Source organism: Vidua macroura, chromosome 2, assembly GCF_024509145.1.
Source record: "Vidua macroura isolate BioBank_ID:100142 chromosome 2, ASM2450914v1, whole genome shotgun sequence".
Classification (NCBI taxonomy): domain Eukaryota; kingdom Metazoa; phylum Chordata; class Aves; order Passeriformes; family Viduidae; genus Vidua; species Vidua macroura.
Window position 1 is genome coordinate 14,295,563 of NC_071572.1, and position 17,017 is coordinate 14,312,579.

General features: G+C 38.4%; 1 protein-coding gene and 1 long non-coding RNA gene across 4 annotated transcripts in view; one reads left to right on the plus strand and one right to left on the minus strand.

Annotated features, from left to right (window-relative positions):
- The first annotated feature begins 1,827 nt into the window (after positions 1 to 1,827).
- Positions 1,828 to 9,932, plus strand: LOC128803072 (uncharacterized). 2 transcript variants are annotated; one of them, XR_008435632.1, is made up of 4 exons: positions 1,828 to 1,926; positions 2,202 to 2,251; positions 2,831 to 2,934; positions 9,855 to 9,932. It is a non-coding gene; the product is annotated as an uncharacterized LOC128803072 (long non-coding RNA). The 2 variants fall into 2 exon arrangements; XR_008435633.1 differs by lacking the exon at positions 9,855 to 9,932 and adding an exon at positions 4,520 to 4,580.
- Positions 6,406 to 17,017, minus strand: part of MBTPS2 (membrane bound transcription factor peptidase, site 2) — a 51,293-nt gene continuing 40,681 nt past the window's right edge. Inside the window, exon 12 of one of the 2 annotated variants that reach the window (XM_053969645.1) lies at positions 6,406 to 6,803. In XM_053969645.1, the coding sequence (XP_053825620.1) occupies positions 6,679 to 6,803 (125 nt within the window). In that variant the 3' untranslated portion in view covers positions 6,406 to 6,678. The remainder of the gene's footprint in view (positions 6,804 to 17,017) is intronic. The other variant, XR_008435627.1, reaches the window with a different exon arrangement.

Genomic DNA, 17,017 nt, shown 5'->3' on the forward strand with positions numbered 1-17,017 from the left:
AGCTTTTCCCTAGGAATTTTCTTTTTTTGAACACAGCTCTAGTCCTTAAGTACTTGCTTATCATTGACAGAAGTCATGGTAAATTTTGAGAGGTAGGAGAGAGAAGATAATACTTCATTTTAGAAAAATATTGCTGGGGTGGGATGGGAAAGAGTCTTGTAAGTTAATGGTTGTTTTAGAAATTATTGGAGGTGACAATGTGCTATCACCATTGTGACCAAACATGAAATTCACCACTTTGCAAATAGCATTATCTTATTATATAAGATGAAATTCATGTTTTCTGGAGGTGAACAACTGTTTAATACAGCTAAGAAAACTAGAACTGATTATTGTAATGAATGTATTTCTTCAATTTGTGTTTCTACTCTTGTGCCTGAACATGTTACTGTTTACTAAAACAAACACAGTTTATCCCCCCCTCTCTTGGATGCTTTCTATCTAATATATAGGCTTGCTGGGGCATAGCTCTAGAGGCTTAAAAAAACAGATAGCAAACTGTCCATTTCAAATTAAATTTAGGCAGTGTGGAGTCTACATCTTACTGGAAATTATGAGAAAAATCCCTGACTTTAAAAACAAGCATATTGAGTTCAACAGGAAACTTACTCAGGTAGATTACAAGATGAATAAAGACTCTTTCTTTTCCTTCTTTTTTTTTTTTTTTTTTTATTCTGCAAAGAAAGACCCTGGAGAGTCAAATTATATCATAGGATGTAAGACTTCTCACAGAACAAGAGAACAATTTCAGGAAGTTAGCAAACTCAGATAAGAGTTAATTGCTTAAATAAGTGCTACCATAAATTATAGCAGCTATTATACTCCCTGCTTTTTGAGAACCCTCTGCTGGATTTTAGCCAGAGTGTTGTGTGTAAACCCTTGGGATTTCCTGTGGTCCAAATAGACTCTGGTCTGTTTCCTTTGGGCAGAGGTTATTTACCATGGAGGTGAGACCTTCAGTCCAGTTATCCCAGGATCCTGGTCATCCTGCACATCTTCTTCAGGGACACCTTACTTGTGTTAAAATACTCACTAATCAGGTTTCAATCTTGACAGAAGCTAATTCATTATTTTGACAACACTGAGAAGTAGCCACAGAAACCACTTACAGACCCTTCCTTACCTTTGCCTTCCCAGCTGCATCCTCTAAGCTTAGACCACGTCGTACCTTTAACCTGCACATATTGGGAGGTTTGGGGTTGGGTTTTTTTCCTAACTGCCAAAATGCCACAGACCTGACAGAATTTCTTCTGTGTTTCTCTGTAGATGTTTGACCATTCGACAGAATTGCCCAGAATCCTAATGAGTATTTCCTCACCCCAAACCAAATACAAGGAAAGGCTAGATGAACACTGCTTTACCATCCCAACCACAGTCTTGCCTGTGAACTTACCACATGATACAGCAAAATTTGATCAAGCGTTTCTTTAACATCTGTGTCATCTCTCAGAACAGTTACAGTCTATAAGTCCCTCTTGGTGTTTGAAAATAGCCTTTGAGGAACCTTTCTTATAACTCCTATCAGATAATCTTCCCTATTCACTCTTTGTCCCCAGTCATCATCTGATCCCATGGGCAGCTCATCAGGTGATTCCCAGTAAGACATCAGATTATCATCCTCTTGGATAGCAACCAAAGGATTTGTCTGGCTTGTCCACCTTCTATCATGCCTGTCACATTGTCTGGATGCACCTCCTCAGGCGACGATAGGGCCTGCCAGTACTAGTCTTCTTTTATGACCTAAGCTATAGAAGTTACGTCTGATGGCTGCATCAGCTTGTTAGAATATCTAAACCACTCCCAAGTGGTGACTTACAGAGTACAGGACAGGACCTGTGGTTCACAATCAAAAAGAACATAACAGAAAAAATTTGAATTCTGATGCTTTATTTCCCGCTACACAAAGCAGAATGATGGCAAGCTCAGGTGAGGTCAGATAACCAGTGCTAGGCATGGCTGTGTGTGACATGCTTGGGACTTCAGGATAGCCCTTGTTTCCAGCAGCAATACAACAGAATCATTTGTCTATTACATTAAGCTGGTTTTGGTTGTTTGCTTGGTTTTCTTTTTTTTCTGTTCTCCTTCTGTTTTGTTTCTATGTCCTAATAATTACTGTCACAAAAGGAATAATAAGCAGGTTTCCCCAATACCTTCAAGTTACATCATCCTGTCTATTGATTATAATTTCCTATGGTATGCAGGTGACTTCAGGAAGAGGTTACCCCTAGATATCAGAAAACACACTGAATAGGTAAATCCCCTCTTTTTCATCACAGCACTCTGTATCCAGTGGACACTGTTCTCCTTTCTGCAGCTACAGTTGAAACAATGTAAATAGTACAGAAAACCTGATCAGGGTGAAATAATTTCCTTTATACCTTGTAAAACTCTTTATATTAGGGGAAAATATACATAGGGGATAATTTGTAATCCTAGCCTCTCATAACATGAAGAAAACAAGATTCTTTCTGATCAAAGTTTTTTTTTAGGGAGGGAGGGAATCCCTGCACAGAGAAGAATGGATGGTAAATTGATTAAAATTAGAGTAATGAATTCATCCAGACAGCATGGAGGTAGTAGAAAAAATGAGCAAAAGAGAGGGAGTGTAAAAAAAAAATACAATAGAAAAGATGTTTTACCTTAACTAGACATTAGTAATATGTACTTTATATGCATGTTTTACAATATTATTTCTCATGAAGTTGTTCCTTTTAGTTACCTTTTCCAATTCTCTTTTGAGTGATGACGCCTCAGCATGCACTCTGTGAGAAATGCTGATAAATTATAGTGTGAATTTTATTTTCATATCTGTATTGTATACTGAATTCAGGGCTTCTTACATTAAATTCTGTTGCCACGGAAGTCAAAGACAGACTTAATGCTACCTTCAAGGGAGCCAGAAAGTCAGTATTTGTCTGGTGCACTGCAGACAAGGTTAGACCAATACTCTTTTTTACCTGATCATTTGACTTTTCAGGCAGAATTGTATGTAATAGCATTCAAAATATAAAACCAAGGAGAATGAACAAAAATAAAACCAAGGAGAATGAACAAAATGCTTAAATACATGCCAATAACTCATACTAGCTACAATTAAGTCATAAACTCAACCCCTCAGAACTGTATAAAGGGTATTACTTTATTGATGAGTTGAGCTTTCTTACTGTGAGACAAGGTATTAACCTTATGCCTGTCATGAGTGAACCTTTTGATTGCAAGTGCAATACGAATTCCAAGTCAGAAAATGGTCTCTTCTGCAAAGGGATTTCCAGATTAAAGAAAGGAATAATGTCTAAATAGGCCAACATGCCAGTGCAGAACAGCTGTTGCACATCAGGCTCTCCTGTGCACCCTGTTCATGAAACTTATCTCCTGTGACTCAGATATCTACAGTCCAGAAGCCTGTATTTGATCTGGTTGTCTTGACTGCATTCAGAAACAGCAGAGAGACAGTTTTAAGATGTAGTTCATCTCATCTGCAGTTTAAACCAGATCAGATAAAATGTGTTCTGCTCCTATCTGTTGCCTATGAACAGTTCAGGCGAATTCCACATTCTTGGAGTGCTTTGAACAGACTGAATTAATTTCTTTCTATTCAGTGATACTGTCAACATGAAATAAGAACTGTCATGTGGGGATGAGAGCCATGATTACTTTTTTCCAAGTTTTCTCCTTAGAAGAAACTTTTGTACCAACTTCTCCATTTTCTATTGTAAATAAGAAACAGCATGTGCTTAGGAAAGGGAGATGAGTTTTCTAGGGGAAAAACCAATACAATAAGATAATACTGATCAACTCAGCTGGCCATGGTCTCATTTTATTTGCTGTCAGACCATCTTTGAGTTCATTAAATAACATCACAGAACAAAAAAGTTGAAAGGACTTTGTGAAAGACTGTGGTTTTTCACAGTCAGTTCCTCTAAGAAGTTGTCAGGTAACATCTAATCATAAATTTCTATGTTTTTTAAATGCAATGTAAATGAAAATGTAGAGTCAAGAATATAATCCAAAGTTATTGATCTTGTAGCTCATCTAAGTGCTTTCACAATTAGAGCTAAAATGGATAAACCAAATTTGGAGAAACAGACAAAAGTCTAGTAGTTAATCCTCCAAAACCTATGGAAAAATACTGACCCCATTAACTAGGTAGCACAATAATAATGTATAGCAATCTGTTGCCAAAATTTCACCAGAACACAATAAAGTAGTAATTGGCAGTAATAACAGCAAAGTGCCTTTTGGAATTGACATAAAAATTTTCAGTCTGAAACAGCCTGTTGTAAACATCAGAAAATTTATGTGTCCTTGGAACTCAGAAGTTTGTCAGGTAGGATATACTGGTTGCAGAAGTTTGTCCCCACTGGTACCAGCTCAGTCTTTACTAAAATGTCTCAACTGATACTTTGAGAGAAACTAGAGCAGTAAGTTAGGAGTCAGGAGATCAGTGTTTTAATTCTTAAGTTGCTAATGTTTATTCCACTCAAAAAGTGGTAGTAATAGTACTTTCTTTCTCTGTTAGTTTATACACCCATGAGGATGAAAACCGTTTCAGCTGTGACATTTTAAAAAATACAAATTCAACAGGTAGGTCTAAATTCCTCTTGTGAATAATGTATATGGTATTCTACACAAATTTCCCATATGGTTCTTTATTACTTGCCTTATATTATCTGAGTGATTCCTTATACAGTCTTTAATATATTCTCCAGTTATTTAACAGGTTAGTTTAGATTTCTTATTTAGGTTTTCTTCTTTACTCTGTTAATTTTAAACAGAAAGAACTTCTGCTGAACACAAAATGGCATGTGTGATATTGTCAATGAGCAAGCAGTTGTTCAAAAGATAACATGTAGTTTGCTTAGAGGTTTTGGCTGCAAGACTTATATAATGACTATTATTGCCAGCAACATTAACCTCAAATACAAGAAAATCAGAAAAGTAATCAGATAGGAATACTTACCATATGCAAAGCTCAAATGTAGGTGGGTTTTTTTTTCTTCCTAGCATCAGAATTCTCGAAGGTTTTCTTCAAAGAGGTGAGAGGTGAAAATCTTGAGAGGGAACATTTTCAAATTTTTAAGGGGATTTCCAATAGGACCTGCAGGTACTGGTAACACCTGAGAATAATTTTCAAAGGCAGGACTTTTGAGTACTGTATCTATTTTGACTTTTGGGGTGAAAATTGTGAAAGAAATGCAGACTTGGAAAAAGAGATAGAGCAAAAGAATTTCTTATACGGAATTCAAATCATCATTAATTTCTTCTGTCTGGACAAAACTGGAAGCAAAAGACTCCCTTGAAGAGAGTTATGTCAAAGCATAGGCACTGAAGATGCCAGTTGCTTCAATAGACAAAGATTGTTCAGCTACACGAAGGAGGGCTATTCATACAGGGTTCTGTAATTTAAGGACTTCAAGTATTTTATGGAATAAAATGCAATTGTATTTTCTTTATTTTAAAGTTTATCAACTTACTCTTGTGAGTTCATGAATCTTGAAAAAAAAGCAAGTAGCTGTTTAGTTTCCTGTCATTTCCCAATCCCAACTAGATCAGCATGACATGCAAAATTAAAAACATAAGTGAATAGGTAATGTCATTAGAATTTCTGGTGTGGAAACATTTTAATTTTTCAATTAAAACTTGACAGAAAGGTTGCTGTTATGACCTAAAGCAAATCGTGGGTAATTTAGTTTGGTCTGGCTCCTATGCTTTCAGTGTTTTGGGATTGCTACTATGCAGGGGTTAAGCTGTCAGAAGAAAAGAATGTATTGTTGTACCTGCAGGGTAGTAGAAATCCTGGTTAGGTTTCTCTTCTGATCTAGGCAGTGATATGGTGGCCTTGTTTTTGTACTCTGATGAATTCAAGCTGCTGTGTTCTGAGAGCTCACTACTTCCTGACCTTTTTTCTATTTTGCCCTGTTTTCAAGGGCTTCATCTGTCATAATCAATGATACTGTGTTTCATTGTACCAAAAGAGCTCAAGTTGGTGTCTTGTCAATGCTAAAAGACACTGATTCAAAAAGATATTTGAGAATGCTGAAATGAAACTCTTGGATTATATATTCATCCTGATTCCTGTTTTAAATTGTGCACTATTGTATTTCTCTTCATCACATACTCAAAATGACAGAGCCCCATGTAACAATAAACAATACAGAACTGCCAGCCTTTAACTTTTACTGTTTGCTTAGGAAGTGTGCAGGAACTGATGACAAAATGTATGAATTAATTTTTTGACCAATGAATGCTGAATAACAGATTTTGTAACAAAATGGCTCAAGAAAAGACAAGATACATTTTCTGTGACAGCCACTTCTGGCTGTCAAACAAAGCTGTAAAACTTATCAATATGTCATGCAGACTTCTTGGAACAAATTATGTAGTTGCCTGACTCCATTCTTCCAGAAAACTTTTCCACAGATTTTATTGCACTATGACATGGTTACACTATGGCACTGAGAGCCAGACTCTCTCTGGGCTCTCCTGGTCGATGGGGCCAGTTTTCCTTTGTGTTATGGGCAGCATAGTACAGCCAGACTTAGTGTGGAGCCTTTGCTGGCTGCAGCACTGCAGGAGTATAGAAGCAGCAGCCAGCTCTGCTTTCCCGCTCACTGTCCTGCGTTGAAACTATGTGGATGGATTAAAAGACTCGGCCCTAGAGGATAACAGCTTATCCTGTCAGAAACCAGGCTTGAGGCTGATGCTGGGGTCTCTCTGGTCCCCAGGCATGGTATTTGCTGTAGTGCTTCCTAGTGGTATGGAAACAAGTCCCATGGGATCCCTTGGGATGGGCTGCAATAGACCTGCAGGAGGAAGCCAAGATGGTTAGAGGAAATACTAATAAGCACCTTACTCTTTAAGTATTCTTCTTCCCTGGAAATATTTTCTTGTCAGCATTTCTACTGTTGGATCCCTTCTAGTTATGAGATCACATGATTGTGATTTTGCAGGGTAAACCAAGGGACTCTGAAAAATTTCTTTGATTTCTGATCAAGAAAACAAGCCTGTTATTACTATGCATATAGCACTGTTTAGTCTACTGACCACTTGGCAACAAATTTGCTTTACTCTCAATTAGATTTATTTGAGGTGCTGGAGCAAATCCAGAGAAGGGAAACAGAGCTGGTGAAGGGTCTGGAGCACAAATCTTATGAGGAGTATCTGAGAGAGTTGGGGTTTTTTTAGCCTGGAGAAAAAGTCTCTGAGGAGATGTTATTACTCTCTTGAACTACTTGAAAGGAGGTTGTGACCAGGTGGGAGCTGGTCTCTTCTCCCAAGTAACAATTGACAGGACAAGATGAAATGGTTTTGAGTTGCACCAGGGGTGGTTTAGATTGGATATTAGGAATAATTTCTTCATTGAAAGCGTTGTAATGCATTGAAAAAGGTTAGCCAGGGAAGTGTTGGAGTCACCATCCCTGGAACTGTTCAAAAACATGTGGGTAGGGCACTGGAGGGCATGGCTTAATGTTGAATATGGTGGGTTGATAGTTGGGCTTGAGGATCCCAAAGGTCTTTTCCAGTCTTAACCATTCTATTGTTTTCCTATTGTTTTTCTTTCTCATTCATGAACAATATCAAGATAAAAACATACTAAATTTGTTTCCCTCTGTTTTGTTCAAAATGTAAATGGTACTTTTTGATGGGAAAGAGACCAAAAGTTCTCTGCTTGTAGGTAATTCTGGTCAAACTGTATCTTGAGAGTAGCATTAGCTTTAGGCTTACTTCTGTTAGTAAGCCTCACTTATACCTTTATAATAATTAATGGAGCTCAACTTTAAGGGATAGTGCATGTGTTACTGCCAGAGTTGTCCTATTCATATGGCAACCATCAGGCATGGCATATTCCATTGCTCGGGTCATGTGCAGTCTGTCTGAATGGTAGCCTCCAGTAACACATTTACAGTATATCCTTCTGCTGAAAACAACACAGAGCTCTATTTATAAACTGTTTAGGAGTTAAATGTCTCATAAGTGTTCCAGCCCTTAAAAGCAAGCATTTCCACTTCCAATGTGTTAGTGAAATGACCACATTTATTCACAAATCATTCTCTGGGCTGGCTTTATCAATTCTAAACCACAGCTGAATCAATGACATTTTCTCCCTTCATCTGGCTTTCAGTCAAGCCCACAATCACTTTCCCTGTGTGCCTTGAATGTTTAATTGGTAAACACTGCAGGATAATATTTAACTACAAATAAAAATCTATCATTACTGCCATGTTATAAACACATAGGGAAATTCCAGTTTAATTTTCTGAAATTGCTTGCTTGCAGCACTAAATATGTGGGATTAAACTGACTTTGAGAGAATGCTGGGAAGCAATAAGAAGCTTTTGGCCTGGTGCTGTTTCTGAAGGCTTTGCAAAGATGCTATCATGCAGCATTTCAGTCATGGCAGGAATGAACTGGAAATTTCCTGAGAAGAGGTGGTGGGTAGGTAAAAGGTTGCTATAAAACCTTAAACCTCCCCTAAGGTCGAATTGCAGGCTGCTTGAAATAATGAATCTTAAAAACATGTAGTGCAACTGTGGTGTAAATACAAAATGTGCTGCATGAGTAAGTATATAAGGAAATAATAAAAAAACACAAAATACCTCAGAATGAGGGAGAAGCAATGACTATCTTATAGTCATTAATCTCTTTAATCCTTACACTCTTTCTGCAGTTTCAAGTCCCAGTCATCTCTCCCATTCCCCCTTTCAACTTGCTGCCCCTCAGTTCCATTCTCTTGTCTTTCTTTCCTGTGATAATCACTTTAAATCTTTGTTGACTGGAGACCTCGTTCTTCAATACTCTCCCAACTATTTCCCCTCCACTAATTTGATTTTTAATTGGCTGCATGCTACTCCAGCCCTGCTTCTGTCTATAGCACTTTTATACTTTATTTACCTTAATTACCTAATCTTTCATTTATCTCAGCATCTTGATCTGTTATTTCAAAATCAGCAGAGCTTTCTCCATGTTCCCATTCAAGCCGCTTTTACCCAACCTGTTCTGAATGCAGCACTGTTTGTTCTCAGTGCTTCTTCCTTTCTTCTTCTCCTAAACCATATTTTATTCTGTTTGATACCATCATTTGCATTCCCTCCTGCTGAGTCCTTTGTAGGATGTTCATTCCATCAGTTTCTGATTTCTCTGCTGTTTACAGCAGCCTTTTCTTGCTCTGCCTGCACTGTTGCTGACTTCCTGACTGAATTAATTTTCAAAATGCATGCTGCTATTGGGGTTTGGTGTGTATGACAGGGATCATGTTTAAGACCTAGTATCTCTTTTCTAAAAATCAATTTTTCCACTGCACATTACTTTCAAACCATCTTCATATCAGTACTTGGAGCCCCACTCTCCAAACAGATGTACATCATTGCACTCAGAAAAGGGAGTTTCTACACAGAGAATTTATGATCCAAATACTGAAAATAAAAGGGATCAGCAAAATGCCAAAACATTATTTTGGCAAAACCCTCTTTTACATGGGCTGAGCTGAAAGTTTAATTCAGGTCCTGTAAAAACTTAGTCCAGTTTGTTAATGGTGGAAATATTCTCTTACTCAAACCATCATCACCCTGGTTCTCCAAGAAGTAAAACCAAGCCTGGGCAGATGTGGAGATTTTCTCAGCACCTGCCGTAGTTACTCAGCATCACATTTAAGGTGCTGTCAATTTTGATGACAGATGTATTGCAGGCTTTACTGTGAAGTGCAGTCACCGAGTAGAAACTGGTCCAAGGTACTAAACCAGGCTGCTATTATTTCAGCTGTCCAGGAAACTAGTGTGATTGTGTGTGATAATATGGTTAGTGCCCTTACTAGCACCTGTCTTCAGTTTTTTCAACCATTTTATTTTTTCTTTCAGTGGGAAGTAAATCAGAGTCACATACACAAACACAAATGTTGGTGTGTGGTAAGCAATGGTCCTGGTGTGCAAGTTGGCTCTTCTAAGAAGACCTCATTTTCTGTTCTCTTGCATAAAATAAATCCTTTAGACTGAGAATTCTAGAAATGTCCCCAGTTTCAGTTGTTGCTTTTCAGAATCTTGGCTGGATCTTTACATGATGCATGTAAGGCTTATTCACTGTAAAAACATCTTCCTTCCTACAGCAAATCATCCTTCAATGTTAGTCCAGGTTTTTGCCTAATATTGTTAATGACCTCAAGGGAGATAAAGCATTAAGCAATAGATTGTATGAAAGTATGTGACCTGGTATATATAAGCTAATAATCTCTGGCCAGAAGTGCAGCCTTTCAAATAGTTGCCACAGCTGGCAAACTACACATAATTACATAGAGAGTCATCATTCTCTAAGCAGTCCTTGTCAATCATATCAGCACAGTCATTTCTTTTAAAGACATGTAAAAACTAGAAAGTCTGACAAATACATTTGCTAATTAAGTCCCCAGCTAAATCAAGAGTAAAACACAGATGCCATGCTCCTCCTTTGCTTCCTCCTGGCTGCATAGGAATGGCTTGTTGAGAAATTATCACTTTTTCATTTAAAAATCATGTATTACTGACAAAACAAAGGCAGGCAGATACTAATAACTCTGCAATGTAGTTCTGGATTTGTTAGTAAGAAGGTGAAGTCAAAGTGAGGAGGTGGGGGAGGTGCTGGGAAAGGCAGGAGGTAGAAGAAATACAGGTTGTGAATTCAGAGTCAAACTGGTAATCACAGAATCACAGAATGGTTTGAGTTGGAAGGGACCTTAAAAACCATCTCATCCCAACCCCCCTGCCATAGACAGGAATACCTCTCACTAGACCAGGTTGCTCAAAGCCGCATCCAACCTGGTCTGGAACACTTTCAGAGACATGCCCAACCTGGACAATCTGTTCCAGTACCTCACCACCTTCACAGTAAAGAATTCCTTCCTAATACACAACTGAAATGTGCCCATTTGCAACTTAAATCCTTTCCCCCTTGTCCTGTCACTGAGAACCCTTGTGAAAAGTCCCTCTCCAGTGAATGAGTGGGCAGTCAGCTGTGACAGGGAAGTTGTTCCTCTAATTGGCTTTCCAGCCTTCAAACTTGATCTTGGCAGAAAGAAAGAGAAAAGGCAGGTGAGCATTTCTGAAGGTAAAAAGTGATTATTTACAACTACAGCAGAGGTGTACAGTGTAGGAGATGGACAGGGATGATGTGAGGCCACACATGTAATTGAGAATGCCTGTCTTCAGGCATACATTTGGCTTATTTCTAAGCCTGTTCTAGAAAGCTTGATTTCTAAATCACTATCTCCATCATTAGTACTTTTAAGCATTATTATTTTTTAATCTCTTTTTATTTTAATTGTTACTTTAAAAAATATGAAGAGATTGTTAACTCCAGATATCTAGCAATTAGAAATTATTCATCATGTTTCAATGATCTTAAAGACACACACATATATAAGACATATTGTGTTACTAGACTAAAATATTTTAAAATTGTGAATGATTAAGATGAATACTTACAAGTTTTAGAACATGTTCTAAAACATTTTCTGGAGGAATGTGGTGCGCATGAATGAAGACTTTTTCAGCACGGTAATCAGCCACAAACCAGTGTTTATTCACACAAAGCTTTTTATTCACAAATGTGCCAAAGAAAGAAAGAGGAAATAAGGCAGTGTAGGAACCAACAGTCACTAGTCTGTTCGACTCTCTAGTGCCTGATTGCTCTGAGCAATCCTATCTGTTAATATAGTCCTTCTGCAACATGGCTGTGGAGCAGGCTGTGCCCTGGCTGCTCACCCAGGCTGGGTCTGCAGTGTGTTCGTTGAGAAGCAGCCCCAGAGCTCCTCAGATGGCGTATCTGTGGTGGTATGTCTGCCTTTGTTAACTCTAGAGAGAGGCTAGGGTGACTTTCCAAGTGCCTAAAGCAAGTGATTCAAGCTAGGTGGGGTTCAGTCCCTGAATTCCTCCCCTCACAGCAGCAGCCTGTTCAATCAACAAGCAGCCTTGAAAGCTTGTTACAGCCCAAAGCAAAAAAAACTTCCAAATTCCATTTGATTGCTACATCCTTATGCTTCAATACAAAATAACTTTTACAAGATGTGCTTGAAGAATAGGGCTATGTCTTACACTACAGAAGAGCTTTGCAAGAAGCTTTAAATACAAGAGAAGCCCCTTGCTTCATTCTGTATGTTGAAGCAACTGTTTTCTTCCTTCAGTAGGTCCAGTTCTGACTCTGTTCTTTAGGCCACACCACCTTATTCTGCTATCAGTTTAACACTCCATACTCCCCTCCATATAGGGCTGGGATGTTTCCCACTAACGTCAGCATAGCCAGACCATGTCTGTGGTGAATGAGGATGGAAGAAAGGACTCCTTCATGTTTTCATATTGATAAGAGTCTTACTGCTCGTGCACAATATAGCTCTGTTTTCACATGCATATCATATTCAGTGTCTACTTCAAGAACTCAATTTAATTTGGACCTCCAATTTCCTGGTATCAGGTCTAACTGTCTGGCTGCAGTGTTAGATTTCATAGGACAGCATTCCAAAGCCTGGGATGCACAAGCAAAAATTTCTAGTTTCAGATGCCCAACTGACTAATAAGCTGTTCTTAAGACAGCTGACTTTCCTTACAGCTACACAACAGCAAGTTTTTGGTGCTGATCCAACAAGGTCAAACATTTGGAGCAGTTGAAGAGGAGACAGCCCATTTCAAAGCTCCTTTGTTCATAAGCTTCCATGGCCCAAGCTGCACACTCCTTAGACTTGGAAGAAAGTTAAAATGTTTTTTTTTAATATTGAAAAGGTATTTCACCAAATTCTGCAGAAGAGTAGCTTTTCAAATATTAAAGCAATTTTATTCTTTAAAATTAAAGCTTTATCCCCCAAAGCTTAAAATTGGCAGCATCTCTTTTAACATTCCTCTCCAGGAAGAAAACACCTCATTCTTACATGGTTTGTATGAATCTGCAGATACAGCAAAGATTAAAAAAACCCCAACAACCAAGACACAATTTAAGACACTCCTGAAAACTTCGTGGCTCTGTCCTGGAGATTTCAAGTAGGTCCTGGCCTAGACCTGGAACCACCTAAAGTATTACATAAACTGTTCAGTGGTTCACTAAACAGACACTGGATTGTGCCCAGGCTGTTTCCCATCTGCTGTATCCTGCTCCCACCCCTGCACACAGCATTTACAAAGACAGAACTAGCCCCTGCTGCATTTTGTGGGATCCTGGATTATAAAATTTCACACTGAGACTGAGTGCTATGCTGAGCCTCAAGCAAGAGGCGCAGCACATGTCATTGCCAGACTCCAGCCTGGACGTTGTATGTTAGGTCTTCTCCTGCCGGGGCTGGGCATGTGCAGAAGAGCTTGGGGCTATTTTGGGTAAAAATCTGAGCTAGTTCTGGAGGGCTGTTGACCTCAGGATAAGAAAGGTCTTAATGGCAGAGCTTAGTGAGATCTACTGGCCTAAGTCCCTGCTAAGGACTGCAGGTGCCTTTCTGGGGCTGGCCCTGGCGGGTGCTGCGGGTCACACAGGAGAGCAAGCGGGATGGATTCTGGTCCTGCAGGGTGGCCTCGCATCCCAGGCCCAGACAGAGCTGCTCAACCACTCTTCTTCACTGCAAGTTATGTTTTATGGATCTGACAGTGCCACTTCACTGCAGCTACAGCCTGTATGGTTCACAGCTTTCTAAGGACACTAACAGTCATTACTTTTGTCTAAACTGATGCTAGTGCAGGCCAGAAGTTAACCCAGTGCTTATTAAATCCATATCTCTGTGTATACATAAACCCATGGCAGAAGACAAGAAGTTCATTTTGCCTTTTGACTCCTTTTTGATCTAGAAGAATGCCTTCATTTAAGGGGTTTTCCCCCACAATTTATTTACTTACTTGTAATTAATAATAAAAATCATTATTTTTAAATGTGCATGACCATTAATTTTCTGGTCTATTTTTGCTGTTTTACATCAGAACATGAAAGGTTTGGTTTCATGACCACATATATGAGAACAGAGTGATTTATACATTTAGTGTCCCATTTAGTATCACTTTGTTAAATGATGCACTTTTATTTTTACACAATCATTTGCACATGCTAAAAGAGAATCCCTCTAAGTAACACTGTAAGTGAAAGCTAAAATGTTTTCTTCAGAATGGCTTTTGGTATTTTCAATCAAAATGAAAAAAAAAGAAAAAAAGGTGAAAAAATAGTGCAGTTCCAGTTAGCTAAAATCAAAACTGAACAATAGGTTTCTGCATTTTTATGAAAAAATACGATTTGATAATATGCTGAAGTTTTCACAACAATGACAGCAATATTTTAACTTCTGGTCTAACTTCTGGTTCAGCTCCACTTAATTGCAGAGGTCAGTGGTACACAGAGGCCAGTCAGGTTAACTACTGAAGTGCTCTCCTTAGGAGTACCTTTGAATATAAATGCTGGAAAAATAACCAGAGCCTTTATCTATGAGAAAATAATTTTATCTGTGTTAGTTCACTAAATGTAACAGTGAATTTTATTGTAAAAAGCACACTATGCAAGTTTTGGGTTGCCCATTTTTTTCCTTCCTTCAGCACTGCAGCACATTTAGCACTGCAAGTGCCAGAACATTTCCAGGGAATAAATTCAAGCATCTAATAAAGAGCAGTAAACAGTCAAAGTGAAGAAAAAAAAAAAAAAAAATTGTTGGTATAACCAGTGGCAAGTACCCAGGAACTTTATGGTTCATAATCTTTGTTGATTTTGCAGCAATGGTAGAGATAGAGGTGGTTTGGCCAAGTATCTACTAGTTATTCAAATAGCTACAGGAATGAAAACAAAGCCAAGGGGCAAAACATTTTAGCAATTTATTTTCTTAATAATTGCATTTGTAAGGCTAACTCATGCTGAAGGGGGATTTTGGAAACAGGAGGAGAAAAGTTCTGACTTTCCATCCCGACTAACTGAAAGTCAGATTGGTCCTTATCCTCAATCAGGGAGAGGGACAAAACTCTGAAGTCTGAACACCCTGAACTACTGTCTAGAAGGACAGGCTTTTATTGCCCCTCTGATCTTGCTACCAAAGTGTTTCCACCAACGACTGAAGTTTGTTAGTTCTAGTCACAGGTCAGCTTTATAAATGCTTCAATGGGAAGAAAAAAGTAGTAAAAAAGCTTACTGTGGAGTTATTAATGATTCTGTAAATGAACAAACCACCTCTCTCTATCACTCCCTTCCCTGACTTTATCCCGTTCTTAACTGTAAGTCTCATTTATTTTCTCCTGCAAGTTAAAAACCAGTCAAATGCACAGTCATGGCACTTGGCAGAGATGATCACAGACCCCTCACAGGCCTTGTCTCTACCTGGTGCCTCCACAGGCTGAGACTGATGGGATTTTCCTCATAACATCAGCCTTCCTTTTTCTTGCTGTAGGTAAGGCAGCAACACTAATTTCTGCTGCTTCCAGGCCTGAGGTCAGTGCAGGAGGAAGATGAATGTATTCTGCTAGCCTGACTTTTATAACAGTCTGGATCACACTGTTCTGCATAAACAGAAAAATTTAGATGAATTTTATGTCAGATATACTTATTGAGAAAGCCTCATAGTCTACTGTAATTCATGAGCCAAAAAGAAAAAAATGCAAGGAAGGAAAGGAATCTGTTTGGCTTGATTTGTTGCCCACGTGCAAGCATCTGGTGTGATACAAAATGCCCTCAGGTACCTTTCCGAGTATCCAGCAGCTGGTCCAGAATGTCTTTGATCTCCAGTAGGGTCTCACCCACATCTGGAAACCCCATGTGTAGGTCTCAGAAACCCTGAGACTCATCCACCAGGAGACAAAAGGAGACATGTGGGGGATGAGTTTCAAAATGTTCTTTCAAGTCAGATTTTTAACCTAAGAACACCTTAGGATATCTCAGACCACACCAGATGCCTGCGTGAGCAACTGAATCAAATTCAGTTAGTTTGGGGAAATTAAAAAAAAAATACCTGGTAATATTTTAATAGATGTCCTCAAAGAGCCATAAAAGGTAAAAGGACAGGAACTTTGTAATGCAACAGCAAATTAAAAGCATGACATTAAAAAGAAAAAAAAAAGGAAAGAAGTATTTCTTTTCAGTTTGAAAGATTCCTTTGAGGGGGAAATAAAAAAGGATGTAGGACCATGTGTTTTCAAGACAGGCAGAAATGGCAGTGACATAGTATGCAGCCACTAATATACTTGCAAAGAACTAAAAAGAGGTAGAACTAATCATAAATATAAATAATATTATAAATAATTGGTAAGAATATCCAATTATATTTCAACAACACCAGAGCCTTAAAAGTATGAAAGCAAACACCAGACCCACATCTCTCTGAGGTAAAAAAAGGAGAAAATTTTAGTCCAGCTACAAGACTATTTATCAGCTTAGTCCCCATAAATGTTGTGAATTCTCTCAGTTTACCACCATAAGATTAAAATAAAACCTTAAATTTTATTTTGTTGTGTAGGTCACATCAGAAGACCATAAATATACTTAAAAAATATTTAAGTGAGTTCAGTGCATACAGATGACATGCAGATATTTAGGAATGCTTCTGCTTGGTGGTTCAAACTGGTATGATCACAGGAAGAATTATATTTAGCTTTCTTCATAAAGTTACCAGCAATAAGACTCATAGATACAGGGTTTCTTTTTAAATTTTACTCTGAAATTACATTAGTGAATAAGGCAACATTCCTCAGGATGACATTAGGATATAATTGACTGTTTTTCCAGATTACAAGAGGAACATACCTCATCAGAGTAAAGGATAAGCTTTTCAAAACCAACTGAAAAATCTCAGAACTCTCCTAAAAGCTTATATGCTTCAGAAAGAAAAAAATGCTATTGTATCTACCTTTAACATGGGTAAGAGGAAAAAAAGAAGACATCTCCTCATGCCAGAAAAATGCAATTCAGAAAACTGCAAAAACTGCATAGCAACCTATCTGGGAAATTCTACCAATGTGTCCAATCTGTGCTTTGTGTCCATTTCTCATGGCAATCTTTTATCTGGGAACAAAGCCACAATTGCTGAAACAGCTCTGCAGCGTGTCCAATAGGC